The 16,000-nt window shown below is 36.9% G+C and overlaps 1 protein-coding gene across 1 annotated transcript; it reads right to left on the minus strand.

Annotated features, from left to right (window-relative positions):
• Positions 1-241: 241 nt before the first annotated feature.
• LOC127158826 (GTPase IMAP family member 4-like) lies at positions 242-10,383 on the minus strand. Its single transcript, XM_051101818.1, has 3 exons — positions 10,322-10,383; positions 3,779-4,872; positions 242-277 (listed from the first exon to the last, which is right to left on the minus strand). Exons 1-3 carry the CDS (start codon positions 10,338-10,340, stop codon positions 242-244), a joined length of 1,149 nt encoding a protein of 382 aa, XP_050957775.1. The 5' UTR covers positions 10,341-10,383.
• Positions 10,384-16,000: the final 5,617 nt, after the last annotated feature.

Here is a 16,000-nt window from a genome sequence, read left to right on the forward strand (position 1 = left end):
GGATTCTTCCCTTGGATTATTACTCACCGCTGGATCATCACTCTTCTCTGCACTTCATGCTGACCATCTTGTCCCTGCACCACCCATCCGAGAGACATTATCTGTGACTGTGTTCTTGCCCATTTCATCTTTCTCAATAAACCTGGTTTAACTTGCATTTTTGCTTCCTCATCCTTTTCACGCGTTACAGTTTGCCTTTGCAGATTTTGGTGTTCTCCGTAAACGCACAATATGGCCTAATTCAAATCCCATGACAGGCCTTCCTTTGGTCTTTCAGCTGAAACAAAGACAAATATATACATGTTGAGACAGTGTGTTAATTACCTGTGAAGTTCAAGTTTCCTGTTAATTCTAGCAGCTTTCTGAAAGAATTGGTCAAAATTTGATTCTGAGTTTTAAAAATATGCCATGATGAACCACAGAAAGAGAGGCTATGTGTAAATGAATTATGGATTTGTTTGGAAAAAAAGGAAAGGAAAAGTTGAGAGAGAGAGAGACAGAGAGAACCTTTACAAGAGATGGCTTCCTAAAAGAGCCACTGTGTGATCCGATGTAACTGCAAGACAGAAACAAAATATTGAATTACAATTACTTCACAAAACCGTATTAAAGGCGTGGCAAGCGTTGTCATTATTGTGCTTCACGAAAAGCATACAATTAAAAAAGTTAATGTGGTAAAAACATTGTAAGCGTTGTTGTTACTGTGCAGATGTTGTTGTTACTGTGCAGATGTTGTTGTTATTTTACCTACAAATACCACAGTAAAACTAGAGTTACTGAGGTAAACTACAGTAACTGAGTTACAGTTAAACCCATAGTAAGCGTTGAGGTTATTGTGCATTACAAATGCCACAGTAAAACTACAGTTATTGCGGTAAACCCAAAGTAAGCGTTGAGGTTATTGTGCTTTAACTACAAATACCACAGTAAAGTACAGTCACTGTAGTAAAAACATAGTAAGAATCAAGGTTGTTGTGCTTTTACTACAAATACCACAGTAAAACTAAGGCTACTGAGGTAAACCCATAGTAAGCATTGAGGTTACTGTGCTTTAACTACAAATACCACAGCAAAACTAAGGCTACTGAGGTAAACCCATAGTAAGCATTGAGGTTACTGTGCTTTAACTACAAATACCACAGTAAAACTAAGGCTACTGAGGTAAACCCATAGTAAGCATTGAGGTTACTGTGCTTTAACTACAAATACCACAGCAAAACTACGGTTACACTGGTAAAAGCATGGTATGTTTTGTGGTTACACTGAATACACATGATGTGTTCGAAGGACAGTTACTATAGTAAAGATACGGTAAACGTGTGGACTTGTTACATGAACATTTTCCCACCATAGGCAAATTTTAAATTAATCATTTCATTCATAAATATGGAACGATCAACTATTTTACGAGACGGTACCTGTATGTGTCTTGATGTCCGAAGCGGGTGGTTCTATTCAGAAATGATCACCTGTTCTAATTCAAAGCTAGCTGACATTATCAAGTATGTCCGTGATTTTGCAAAAACAAACAAAAACACATCGTGAGAGTCCAAAAGCATTCATTGCATGATGAAGCCTTTTAGAATGCAGTTAGAATGCCTCTATAATTCGAATAAAGAAAAAATATTCTTGTCTTAATACCTTTATATGATATAATTAAGTAGGCCTAGCCTAATAGCAGCACATGATGTTACATTAATTTTATAGCTTTATATAGTTCAAAAGACAAAAAGTGAATTAAGTGAGTTACATTTTAGACACATTTTTTCTTTATTCCTGTTTTGCAAATTAAATAGTTCCAAACAAAGCTGGAGCAGCCAGAGTCAGAGCAACACTGCGGCGTTTCTTTCCTGAATAAATCTTTTTTTTTTTTTTTAAATGAATCGAGTCAGCCAGTTATTCAATGATCTATTCATAAAGACAGTCAACGTGGTTCCATCCTAATTGAATCAGCAATTTTAAAAGAATCGTTTGACTGAAGGTTTCAATGAACACTAGCATTTGACGAGCAAAATTCCCACATTTGACATTTAAAAAGTAAATTGTAGTATTTTTATGAAAATAACCGATCATTTCGTTAGATAAGACCGTTCTTTCTGGACTGGGATCGTTTACAACTGCATTTGGGATCGTTTGAAGCCGCATGTAAACTACAGTTTGGAAGTTCAAAATCGGGGCACCATATCAGTCCATTATATGGAGAAAAAGGCTGAAATGTTTTCCTCTAAAAACATAATTTCTTTACGACTGAAGAAAGAAAGACATGAACATCTTAAATAACAAGGGGGTGAGTACATTATATGTGAATCTTTGTTTTGGAAGTGGACTACTCCTTTAAAACAAACACTTGCCGCCACCTACTGGTGGATTTCAGAATCAGAATCAGAAAGAGCTTTATTGCCAAGTGTGTTCACACACAAGGAATTGGTCTTGGTGTTAGGAGCTTCCAGTACAGAAAATATTAAAAAAGAATATACAATAAATTATAAATAACAGTGGTAATAAAAATATACAGAAAGAAAAAAAAAAAAAAAGATGTCCATAGACAGAACTATGAATGTGCATATGTGCTATATACAAAAATTTTGTTAAGTAAATATACATGACCAGTACTGAGGTGTGTTAAGTGTGGTTCAGGTGGGATATGGCTTGGGGGAAAAAACTGTTCTTGTGTCTGGCTGTTTTATTTATCATATCATATTTATTTATCCATGACAAGCCTTAACCAGCACAAAAACACACTCAGCTAATATTAATTATTGTTATGGTTACAACCCCCCCCAAAAAAAAAAAAAAAAAAAAACGTATAGAATTTTTGACAATAACACACACCCCTAAATAAGAGTCATCATTTTGGTAATTTGGCACACGACACACACACACAGATTGTGTGCGTGAAAGTGTGCGTGCATTGGTTTAACCTTCATTGGGAAGACCAAATGTTCCCCACAAGGAAAACAGCTCATAAACCATAGTTCATCCAATAAAGCTTATTTTTTGTTAAATAAAAATGTGTTTAAAAATTTCACTTGTAATCACAGGATCCCCTGCCCCACCATCCGACTTTATTTATTTATTTTTTTTACAATTCTACCACTACATATAGGTTAAATACAAACAAGGACAAAATAAAAAAAAATATATAATATATCATCAGAAAAGTTCCAATCACAAATCACAAAATTAAACAAATAGTCACACGTCAGACCAATAATCTACTTTCACGCAACACTGTGGAGAAAATAATACATTGGTGCATTATGTTTTTTAATGTGAATGTACATATCAACAAATACACATAGTCTTATTGCTTTTTGTATCTGGGTCTGTCTGTGAGAAATATAAGGAAAACTTGTATTCACTTAATTATAAATGTTTTCTAGCAACCCAGGCTTTATTGTCTAACTGATATACAGTAGTTGACTAGCTCTATCTAATAAGATAAAGAATATACAGTGGACATAAGAAAATGGTACGGATGATGTCCTGATAACAGCAAAATATAAGTAAATCAAAATCATAAATGTTTTTTATGAGGAATGTCTCCTCTAAAAATGTATGCATTAGTTGACAAGTCTTAAAAAAATAATTTGACGGCTGAACTATGCAGTTTTACTGCAGAAGAATATTTACAAACACATATTTAAAACTTGAAATAAATTTCAGTAGTATTTGAAACTTTAGACATTCTAAAATATTTTTTAAATAAATATTTTTATGAAATAATACACTTTTTCTTCTTTTCCATTTTTTCCATTAATAATTGTTGCATTTCTGCCTCTTTCTTCTGTTTCTGTTGTTCCAGCTGAAACATTGTTTCTTCATATCTTTTTGATATTTCTAGCTTCTCTTGTTCAAACCTCTGCCTCTCCATCTCCATTCTCTGTTTATGCTGGAACTCTTCATTTTTTCTCTTTAACTCCTTGTTATCCATGTAACGCTGATGTTTTAACTGCTCTTCTCTCTGTTTTTGCCTCTCTAGCTTCATCAGCCTTTGATGTTCTGCAGCCTGGGCACGTAATGCTTTCTGTGTCCTTTCTTCTTCTTGTTTCCTCTTGTTTTTTTCAATTTGAATGCGTTCTAGCGTAGTACTCATAATGTGGCTGTTTTCCATAAGTTGTTCTTGCAGCTGTTTTTCTCTCAAACTTTGACGCTGCTGTTCCTGTTCCACATATCTGATCAATCTTTGAAGTTCAGCATCTCTGGCTTTCATCTCCCTCCTAGCAGCTTCAGCTTTCCGTTGTAGCTCAGCCTCTCTTTCCTTATATTGCTCCAGTAGCTGGTATGTTGAGTTTGTGTAGCATCCACCACCATTGCGTCGTACCATCTTTTGGATCTTTTGCAGGAGTTCGGTCACTTGTGAACGGTTTCTGTCTTTGTTGTTGAAAACATGGCATCTGTCATCACATTTGTCAATTAAGGCTTTGAGATCTGCTGTAGCCCCCCTCAGATAGTCCTCAAAAGTTGTGTCCTCCAGGTCATCCCCCTTTGTGAACAAAATCATTGTGTATCTTGTAGCTCCTTCCCCAAAGATCTCCTGTATCTGCTGGACTGTTTGCTTCTCTTCGGATGTGAAGCGATTGCCAATTGCCAAGATGAGAAGAAAGACATGCGGACCAGGGAATGACGTGTCGATGCATTTCACTGTGGCCTGCGTGAGCTCGGCCTCAGAGAGCTCTGTGTCACACCAGCCAGGAGTGTCCACAACCTTGATTGTTTTGCCATCAATAACAGTGGTACCCAGACTGCATTGCTTAGTCACAGACTTAGAGCTTGCTGCTTTGTGAAAATGATCTTTTCCAAGGATGGTGTTACCGGTGGCACTTTTCCCAACGCCTGTTTTGCCAATAAGGACAATCCTAATTTCTTGTACTATATAGATCAAGAAAGAAAACTGTTTAACAAAAATAAAATAATTTGTATATAATAAAATGTTAATAATGTACTATGTTTTTTAGAGTGTATTTATATTAGATAAAATGATAGATCTTAATGAAAGCTACGTGTAGGCACTTTGAGCGACTGTATAAGAAGACTCGACTTCTTCTTCATGCTAATGTTTACTCAGAACTCATGTTGCAATATAAAACAGCACTTAACACTGCCCGTTCTTACCTGTCCACTGTCATTAACAAAGCAAAGTGTAAACCCAGGTCTCTATTTTCTGAGATTAACAAATTGATAAACCGCCATCTCCCTTTCATAATGGATCTTCTGACCTCTATGAAATTTTTCTGACATTTTTTATACACAAAATTGACAATATATATCAATCTTTTTCATCCTCTGCTCCTTCAGAACCCTTTGCCTCTCAGATATTCTATCCACTCTCTACCTATCAGTTAGACCCAATACTAACACATCTGCTCAAACACATTTTGCCTTGTCTCATTATACCTATCACGCACATGATAAACAGGTCCCTTATGACTGGTTATGACTTAAATTAGCTGTGATCGCCACAGTACTCAAAAAACACCTGGCCTTGACGAAACTGTCCTGTGTAATTTTAGACCAATCTTCAACCTTCCCTTTCTGTCTAAGGTCTTAGAAAAAGTGGTCGCCACACAACTTCAGACTCATCTAGACAAAAATAATTTGCATGATCCCTTTCAGTCTGGATTCTGTTCTCTTCACAGCACAGAGACTGCACTTCTAAGAGTAGTGAACGACCTTCTCCTTGCCTCTGATGCAGGTGTTGTCAGTCTCCTAGTCCTTTTGGACCTGAGTGCAGCTTTTGATACTGTTTGCCATTCTATACTCCTGTCTTATTTGTCTGCGGTCAGCATTACAGGAACTGTCTTGCAGTGGCTAAGTTCGTATTTCTTAGACAGGCAACAATTCATTAGCACTGATAAACACAAGTCTAGTTCTGTCACTTCTTCCCGTGGAGTGCCTCAAGGATCTGTTCTTGGTCCACTTCTATTTTTAATCTACATGCTTCCACTGGGTCAGATCATCAAATGACATGGTCTAAATTACCACAGTCACGCCGATGATACGCATTATTTATTTGACCTCACAGCCCAACTCTACTTTTCTGCCCTCTTCTTTAAGATCTTGCCTACATGATCTTAAAGTATGGATGCTGAAACTGTTATTCATGCTTTCATGCTTCATGCGCCTAGACTATTGTAAGTCTTTGTTATATGGCCTACCTAACAAAGCCCTTAATTGCCTGCAGTTAATTCAAAATGCAGCTACTTGTGCCCTTACATATACCAAAAAATCAGCCCATATCACTCCTGTTTTACAGCAATTACGTTGGCTCCCCATTATCTATCACATTCAGTTTAAGATACTCATCCTAGTTTTCAAAGCTTGTCATGGTTCTGCACCTTTGTACCTTTCAGAATTAGTTCACCCTTATGCCCCTATGCATACTCTAAGATCGAGTTCTGGGAATTTGCTCTCTAACAAACTTCCTCAAAACCTTTGTGCTGTCTCTTCACTCCAGACCTTTAAAACTGATCTCAGAACTAACTTTTTAAAAAGCATATTTTAAATACATTGTTAACTGACTGTCTGCCTCACTTTTCATTTCCATGCTTGCTTGCATTAATCTTCAGTTGCACAGGTTGATCTTTGTCTGCTTTATTTGTTTGATCTTGTGATTGTATATTTATGTTCATGTACATTTGTATTTTGTTTATGTTATCTATCAACTTTATGTAAAGTGTCCTTGGGTTTCTGAAAGGCGCTATATAAATATCATATCAAATAATATAACATTACCTGCTTACTTACTTACTTACTTAACAGCAGCAACAGGACAATAAAACTTAATTCCTTAAAAATTTAAAGCTGGAAAACAGTACACAACTTTTAAAATCTGAACAGTTTTTTTTAATTGCTTAGACAATAAAAGTGGTACTTGTGGCCCACTTGGTGAAACCATTCACTCATATACCTAATCTTTAGACCAAGTCTGCAAAACTACAAGCAAACTCGGTTTGCTATTGTAAAACAAACAAGTCAGTAGTGTCATTATACATTATGACAATCTCCCTTGCTCCACTGCACTCTGAACAAGACACACGAGAGTAGTGTTTTACATTTTTTTACATCTAGTTTGGCGTATATGTGGATAATTTAGAATAACGTTTTGCATGTCTGTGATTTGTGGTTTCGTGTGTAGAGTTTTGACAAATGAAGCCATAGTTTCAGAAACTGTCACTGTAAAACATGATGCACTGTTAACTTTTATGTTAATCTTGCTTATTTGTTTCTGCTCTGTTGACATTACTCAGTTTGATTGAGTTTTTATTACTTTCTGTTACTTTTTAGCATTTCAATTATGCATTTCAAATTAATTTCTTTGTGTTCAGTGAAAAGGACAAGAATGTGGCTACTTTTTGTGATACAGAAGAGACAATTGTACATCTTTTTTTTTTGTGAATGTGTTTGTGTTCATTTTTTTTTGGAGTAAGTTATGTTATGTCTCTTATAAAAATGTTAGAGTAGGCTAACGTTATTCATTAACACTTTAGATATTATTTTTGTAAATTATAACTCTAACTCCCATATTTAATGTATTGTTAATCTTTTCATTATTCTTGGCAAATTGTTTTATTCACAAATGTAAATTTTTAGAGCCCACTACTATCAATTTTTTTCTGGTTGATTATAGTTCTTATGTTTTGTCTTTGTTGGGCATAAAAAAATCATTCAAAAGTCAAAAGCTTTCAGTGTCTAACCTTGTATAATTTCCCCCCTCTGGGTTATGTTGTTTTTTATTTATTAGTTTTTATTTTATTTTATTTATTTATTTTTTACTTTCTTCCTTGTATTATTTTTATATATTGTCCTTTATTGTTTTGATATTGTTACAGTTATGTACTTGTTATAAAGTGTTTTGTTAAAAAATATGGCTCCATTGCGCCTGCATTAGAGGACAGTAGACTTGCGCGCGCGAAGAGAACGAGCACTAGTGCCGCTGTGACCGTGGGCATTTTTAAAGGACTTTTGCGTTTTTTTCGTATTGTCAAACAGCGGTAAGTTATTTACTTCCACAGTCTATAAATATGTAAGGGAAAACACTATAATTCCATTTGAAATTAGCAGCGAAATTAAATTCCCTGACCCTCATTCTGAGGGGACGTAAACGTGATGGCGCACGCAACTGCGAATACTGTAGATATTAATTCTGTATATTACCAAAGAAGAATACCACCGCGAATGGTTCTGTATGTAACTGATTTTATTCTACGTTGAGGACACTTTATAAAACCTACAGAGGAAGAGACCAACGGCCTTCACTACATGGTGACGCAACGGCCATCTGACAGATGGACCGGAGCTAAGCCAAAAGTAAGCATTACACATATATTCTTATTCGTCGTTTTGTCCAGGTAACTTAATGTTAAATTTCACTTAGATTTATGTTGTTGTGTAGTAATAAGTTTTAAAATCCCCTCTTTGTAACCGCGAGGTGGTCCAGGTTACAGTCTGAGGTAAATTTATGTTGATCTCTTTTAGTTTTAGGTCACTAAAATATGTAACTTTACAATAATATATACTAATTCTATTTTCAAATACTATTTTGAACGGATAGTATGCGAATTGGGATGGAGGCTACCAGACTAAAGCAGTTCCAGTCCCAACCAAACTAATAGGTTGTTTGCAATCACGTGATTCTGAGGACGCGCGAAATGCAGATGGAGGGCAGGAAGTGCTTTTTCTCTATAGGAATCAATAGCAGAATCTCAAAATGACTATGTTTTTAGTTGTTTATGGAAATCGGTCAAATCGAGAAAATTTATTTCATATCGTGTATGAACATCTGCTGTTGCATAAGGTGGAAGAGGCAAGAAATTGACAAAAAAATTGGGGAAAGTGGCTTGTAAACCTGCGTCTGCGGTCAGAAGGAGAATCAGATAATGCTTGTGTGTGCGAATGGTTAACAAAAGATAAAAAATCTTAAGATATAAAGAAATATATAGATACAGGGTGAGACAGTGAGAATTCACACAATGCTAAATGCCACACGTACATACAATGCAAATAAGATATTATATTTGCAGTTGATTACAATTGAACCTTGTGAGATTGCGATAAATTGAAGTGAGTCACAGCTTTTTAGTGACTATATGAAAGCGCTATTTGCTCGCTTTCTAGGCTATAATCAATTCAGAATTTGAAAAAAATATATATCCTGCATCCTTCATATAAATGTGGGAATCACTTTCGAAAGAGTTTGTTTGCTATCAGGCTTAGATGCGTAGCTTGTTTCCACCGCCTCGATGACAGACAACTGAGACAGCTATTTCAATTTAGTTGAAAAATCATAAGGATCACATCCAACATATGTTGTGATTTTCTGTTAATACTTTTCACTTGTACAGTACAGACTTTTCTCCATCTCATCCGTTCTGCTTCTTCAGTCACTCCTGAAAGTTTGCTGCATGTGCAGGGTTGTGTGGCTGTTGGTCCTGGTAGCAGCACGTAAAGCGAAACTTTTATTCAAATTCCGATCTGATTATAGAAAGCGAGCAAATAGTCACTAAATAGTCACTAAAAATTGTCACTCACTTCAATTTATCGCAATCTCACAATGTTCCGTTATAATCAATTATGCTCTCGAAACTATAAATATAATATCTTACATTGTGTCTACGTGTGGCGTTTAGCATTAGGTGAATTCTCACTGTCTCACCCTGTATATATTTATATATTTCTTTATTAATATCTTAACATATTATATCTTTTCTTGACCATTTGCACACACAAGCATTATCCGACTCTCCTCCTGACCACAGACGGAGGTTTACAAGCCACTTTTTCCTGCGCTTTTCAGTCAATTTTTTGCCTTTCCGCCCTTATGAACAGCAGATTTTCATACATGATAAAAGATATTTTGTGGTTTCTCGGTTTGACTGATTTGAGCATCCATAAACAACACAAAACGTAGGCATTTTTTAGTTTCTGCTAGTGATTCCTATGGAGAAATATCACTTCCTGCCCTACAGCTGCATTTCGCGCCACAGCAATGACGTCATGTGCAAACAACCTATGCAGAAGCGTGCGCCTTGTTGCTAGGAGACGAATGACAAATGAAAACAACGTGTTCTAAAATCGGCTGAAAATAAACAGTTGATATCCTCCGACTTTATGAATTATTATCAGATTATTAATGTGAGGCATAACAGTATCCAAAATGGAAAATTCAGATGAATCGCAACAAAAAAAAAAAAAAAAAAAAAAAAAAAAAAAAAAAAACAAAAACAAAACAAAACAAAAAAAACAAAACAAAACAAAAAAACCTGAGAATTTGTAAATAAATAAATACATTTAAAAAAATAATAATAAATCTGCTACAGACCTGAGAGCTGTGCACTCATTTTGGTTTAGTTTAACAGAGACCTATAAGAGAGACACTTTAACAGAGTTCTTTAAGAGAGACAATACACTTCCTTGTTCCAGCCCCTTTTATATCTTGACAGTTGGCACATTATCTCAACTAGAAACTGAAAGGCAACAAAAACTAAACAAATGCATTTTAGCAAACATCCACACAAGACATCAGGTACGAGATGCAGGTTTGTCCCCTACAGAAAAAAACACATAAACTTCACATGTGCAGTCACATGTTAAATTAACACGTGAAATAAGTGAAACACATATGAAGCATGCACTGTAAAAAACAAAATCTGTGACAATTACAGGAAAATATTAGCAGCTGTGGTTGCCAGAACTTTACCGGAAAAAATATGCTAGCAGCATTTTAGGTTTTACAGTGTTAACTTCACAGTAAAAAAATGTATTTCATTAACTGATATAATGAAAATATACCAACCCACTGAGATAATAAAATGTGTTTTGTACCTTGGTAATACACTAATAACCACCAAAAATAGATGGTAATGAAAATGTCATATGATGAATCAAAAGTCTTCACACTGTGAAAAGTAATACTAACATATATAGAAGGTGCACAGTGTTATGAATGAATTAATTAATGAATTAGTGAACACCATCATGGTAACACACATGAAACTGAATAATGCAATAAATATTCATTTAACAACACTGGATGTCAGATAAAACATGTCATGTCAGAATTTGCTATTTAAAAAATGTAATTAATGTCAGACACACAACTGAAAGGCCCCTTAACATAAAATGTGTTTCTTTTCACAAGTCAGAATATGGATGATTGCTTTTAATACACAGTGACATGACATAAGGCTGACACACGTGGCAAGAAGGAATAATTAATATTTCTGAGTCGTGAAACTTTTTATTTCATAACGAGATATGAAGATAACAGGCGGCTAATGACACAAACCTGGCTACACCATCTCATCTGCTTCAGATAAACAATCTGCCCATAAATAATTATAAAAACTCACAAATGATTACCAACACACAACTATTGATCCACAAGGTCACAGTTACTAATTGGCAATGGCACAGAGTTATGTTGTGGCGACGAAATGGGACTTTCACTTTTCCGGTTGCCACAGCGTAACAGTTACTAATTGGCAACGGCACAAAGTTACGTTGTGGCGACGAAATGGGACTTTCACTTTTCCTGTTGCCACGACGTAACAGTTACTAATTGGCAACGGCACAAAGTTACGTTGTGGCGACGAAATGGGACTTTCACTTTTCCTGTTGCCACGACGTAACAGTTACTAATTGGCAACGGCACAAAGTTACGTTGTGGCGATGAAATGGGACTTTCACTTTTCCTGTTGCCACGACGTAACAGTTACTAATAGGCAATGGCACAAAGTTACGTTGTGACGACGAAAAGGGACTTTCACTTTTCCGGTTGCCACGACATAACCAGAGATTGTCTTACTTTAGGGCAAAGGTGCCCAAACTAGGTCCTAAAGGGCCGGTGTCCTGCAAACTTAAGCTCCAACCCCTATTAGACACACCTGAACCAGCTAATCAAGCTCTTACTAGGAACTTGTAGAAACTTGCAGGCAGGTGTGTTAAGGCAAGTTGGAGCTAAAATCTCCAGGGCCAAGTTTGGGCACCCCTGCGATAGGGAGATGAGAGGGTATGTATTACTTACTATTGGAGAAAGTGTAACGGCTAACTTCGATCGCGTATCCCTTAATAACCAATCACATTACTGCCTGGGGTTTCTGCAGGATCGGTTCTCCACAGGGTTAGCCCACTCCACCCTGAAGGTCTACGTGGCGGCTATTTCGGCCTACTACGCCCCTCTGGGTGGCTCCTCATTGGGTAGGAACCCCCTCGTTACACGTTTCCTCCGCGGTGCGCTGAGGCCTAGGCCTCTGGCCAGGTGTAGCTTTGCTAAGTGTGGTCGGGATGCTATTTCATAGCCTCGAGTCCTCTGACCCTCCCTTCTTGGGTCTCAAGGCTCTTTTCTCTTAAGTTGGCTTCAGAATGCTGTGGAATGTCCACCCCTTTGACTTTAAGGTTCTTTCCTGGAGTTATGCCACTCCTGGCTCTTTTTCCTCTCGCCCTAGCTGTGCTTTTTTTTGAAGTCTGGTGGCATGGGCATCTCGTTCCCATAGCGTTTTCAACGCAGCTCGAGTTCCTGAAGGGGAACGTCTCAGGTTACGTATATAACCATGGTTCCCCGAGGGAACGAGACGCTGCATCTCGGACCATACTTCCGGCATCCCTGCAGCGCTTGCTTCTCTATTCAGAAGCTGCCTGCTGCATGCACCGCATGTGCTTTTAAGCTTCCTGGTCTCTACGTCACCCCGCCTGTGACGTCTCGCTTCTCCATTGGATTGTATGCACACGTGTTTCAGAGTGTGGTCACGCTGGAGGCGTTCCCATAGCGTTTTCGACACAGCGTCTCGTTCCCTCGGGGGAACCATGGTTACATACGTAACCTGAGACGTTACGTAGCCACAACAAAACTTTTTTTGTTTAAACTGAAGTTTACAGTTAGGACTACAATAATACACATGAAAACATAAAATACAAACAAAAAATATTAAATACTAAATATGCATACAAAATACACATAGAGCCAGGGGGGTGGGCTAAACATAATAGAAATATGTTAAAGGACTCACAAATGAAGACTCTTAACTGCTTTATTGTTAGGCTATGTAAATAAAAAATTGTACATAAAATTAACATAAATATGAATTTCTTTTTTAAAAAACAAAAAGCAAAGGATTGGTTTTACTGTACTTACACTTATGAATATGAAATTTAACAAAAAATTAAGTTAAATTTACACTGACCAAAATTATAAACGCAACACTTTTGTTTTTGCCCCTATTTTTCATGAGCTGAACTCAAAGATCTAAGACTTTTTCTGTGTACACAAAAGGCCTATTTCTCTCAAATATTGTTCACAAATCTGTCTTAAATCTGTTAGTGAGCACTTCTCCTTTGCTGAGATAATCCATCCACCTCACAGGTGTGACATATCAAGATGCTGATTAGACAGCATGATTATTGTACAGGTGTGCCTTAGGCTGGCCACAAAAAAAGCCACTCTAAAATGTGTGAAATGTTTTTTGAGGAAAACATTTCAGGATTGTTCTCCATTTAATGGACTGATATGGTGCCCCGAGTTTGAACGTCCCAAATGCAGTTTAAATGCGGCTTCAAATGATCCCAAATTGTCCCAGCTGAGGAAGAAGGGTCTTATCTAGTGAATCCATTGGTTATTTTCATAAAAATAATACAATTTATATACTTTTTAATGTCAAACGCTTGTCTTGTCTTGTCTCATGTTCTCCCTCAACTTCAAAATCATCCTGTATCGCTGTTTTACCTTTTCGTTTGATCTTCTTTGCATGTTCACTTTGCAAAGACTGGGTCGGAACTTCTGCAGTGATGCAGGACGATTTTGAAATGATTTTTTGAAATGAGTTCATGGAGAGCAAGACAAGACGAGCGTTTGAGATAAAAAAGTATTTACAGTATCTCACAAAAGTGAGTACACCCCTCACATGTCAGCAACATTTTTAGTATATCTTCTTAAGGAACAATACTAGTGTTGGGTTCGAGTCCACCTAAGTCAAGTCCGAGTCAAGTCCGAGTCTTTTACCAATCGAGTCCGAGACGAGTCCGAGTCCAAAATGGGCCGAGTCCCAAAGGGCCGAGTCCGAGTCGAGTCCGTCCGAGTCCAAGGAAACACTACTGTTAGTAGTGTCAGTATGTCAGTATCTTAATATTGTTTTAACCCAGGGGTGCCCAAACTCGGTCCTGGAGGGCCGGTGTCCTACAGATTCTAGCTGCAGACCCAATTAAACACACCTGAACCAGCTAATCAAGCTTATACTAGGCATACTAGAAACCCCCTGGCAGGTGTGTTGAGGCAAGTTGGAGCTAAACCAAGGACCAGGACCGAGTTTGGGCACCCCTGTTTTTAACCTTTACAACTAGAAAAATGCAATGTCAGTTGAAATGTAAGAAAAGCAAACCTCTAGTGGATCTTGCTATTTTGATTTTTGATTTCACAACATCTCATAAGTGTCCATGCTCTGCTTAGCAAACTTAAAGTCATGCAACAGAAGTTATGGCTGATCTGTGTAATGTGACATATTTCAGAGTGAAACCAGTTTTAGAATGTGATAAATTATAGGGCGGGACTTGACTTTATTCATCGATGTAGTAAATGTATAAATTCAAGGGTGGGGGTAAAGGAGTAGGTATCTTGGTGAATGGGACCTTAAGAGCAGAAAATGCACCTCTTTTATTTCTGATTGTGGCTGTGTGTGTTTTGGGTTGTATATGACTTTTTTTTTTCCTTGAATGAAAATGAGGGATAAACCTAGTCTTTACAATAAAAAGCCCTACCTATACTTTCCTATACTTTCCATAAGTCACAGCAAACTCACACCTGTTTTATTTTTGAATGCATTTATAGTTAGATTAATTACAATAAATTACATTATATAAGAAATAATTGATGATGGGCCATTTAATTATTAAAAAAATCATGCACACCCAAGATGGTTTTGGACCCATAAAAACTGTTGCTGCAAAGATGTTAGAAAAATTATTTTTCTTTCAAGCTAGAAACTGCCACCATGTTTAAATAATAATAATTTCAATACAGAAAAAACTGATCAACTAATGTAAGTAAAACATTCTTGAGCTCAAGGCAAGTAAACACTCCAAGTATTACTTACAAAAGTAAAAGTATTAATACATATATTAATCAAAAATACAAAAATAGAATCTTTTTTAAAAATAGAATTGTAGGGGGGTGTTTTGTAAGTTTTTTTTTTTTTTATGTAGGTCTATAGAAAGGCTATTACAGAAATAGACTACAGACATTTCATGAAGTAATAAATGTTAAAATAAAACACTTCACTGTATACATTAAAGATAATTCTTATTACAATTAATAAGTGATTCAGTCAAGAACAGTGAGTGATTTTTCTCTCTTTTTCTTTCGTTGTTTGATTAATATTTATGACGTGGTCGGCTGCTGCAGGTTTACGCTGCTGTCGCTTTAAGATCTGACGCACATTTCAAATATTTTGACGCGTCAGTGTTTCTCCCAGCTGTTCAGGTTTACTTAAGACAAAACCGACTTCATTTACATGAATAGTCTCCAATACGAGCATGTGTGTAGCAATAACAGAACCTATTAAAAGCGAAAGAGAACTCGGTATTCGCACGCTGACTGAGAGACGCGTTCTGTGAGCGCGCTTTGAGTGTGTGCGCGCATAAACCCGTCGGCTTTCAAGTAGCTACTGGACAAGACATAAAAACACATGCAAATACTGAATATCACTTTCGTGATAATGTATAGAGTCAGTGACATTTCCGTCAACTGTCTCTGGACACGGACGGACTCGGGATATTTTCCAAGTCCGAAAAGCTGGAGTCCGAGTCAAGTCCGAGTAAAAATGCATCCGAGTCCGTGACAAGTCCGAGTCGCCTAGAAATTGTACTCGAGACCGGACTCGAGTCCGAGTACGAGTCCGAGTACCCCAACTCTAAACAATACTATAGAAATGAAACTTGGATATATTTTTAGAGTAGTCAATGTGCAGCTTGTATCGACCTTATTTTTCCCATAAGAGTGGGTGCAGCCATT

Source organism: Labeo rohita, chromosome 3 (genome assembly GCF_022985175.1).
Source record: "Labeo rohita strain BAU-BD-2019 chromosome 3, IGBB_LRoh.1.0, whole genome shotgun sequence".
Lineage (NCBI taxonomy): Eukaryota > Metazoa > Chordata > Actinopteri > Cypriniformes > Cyprinidae > Labeo > Labeo rohita.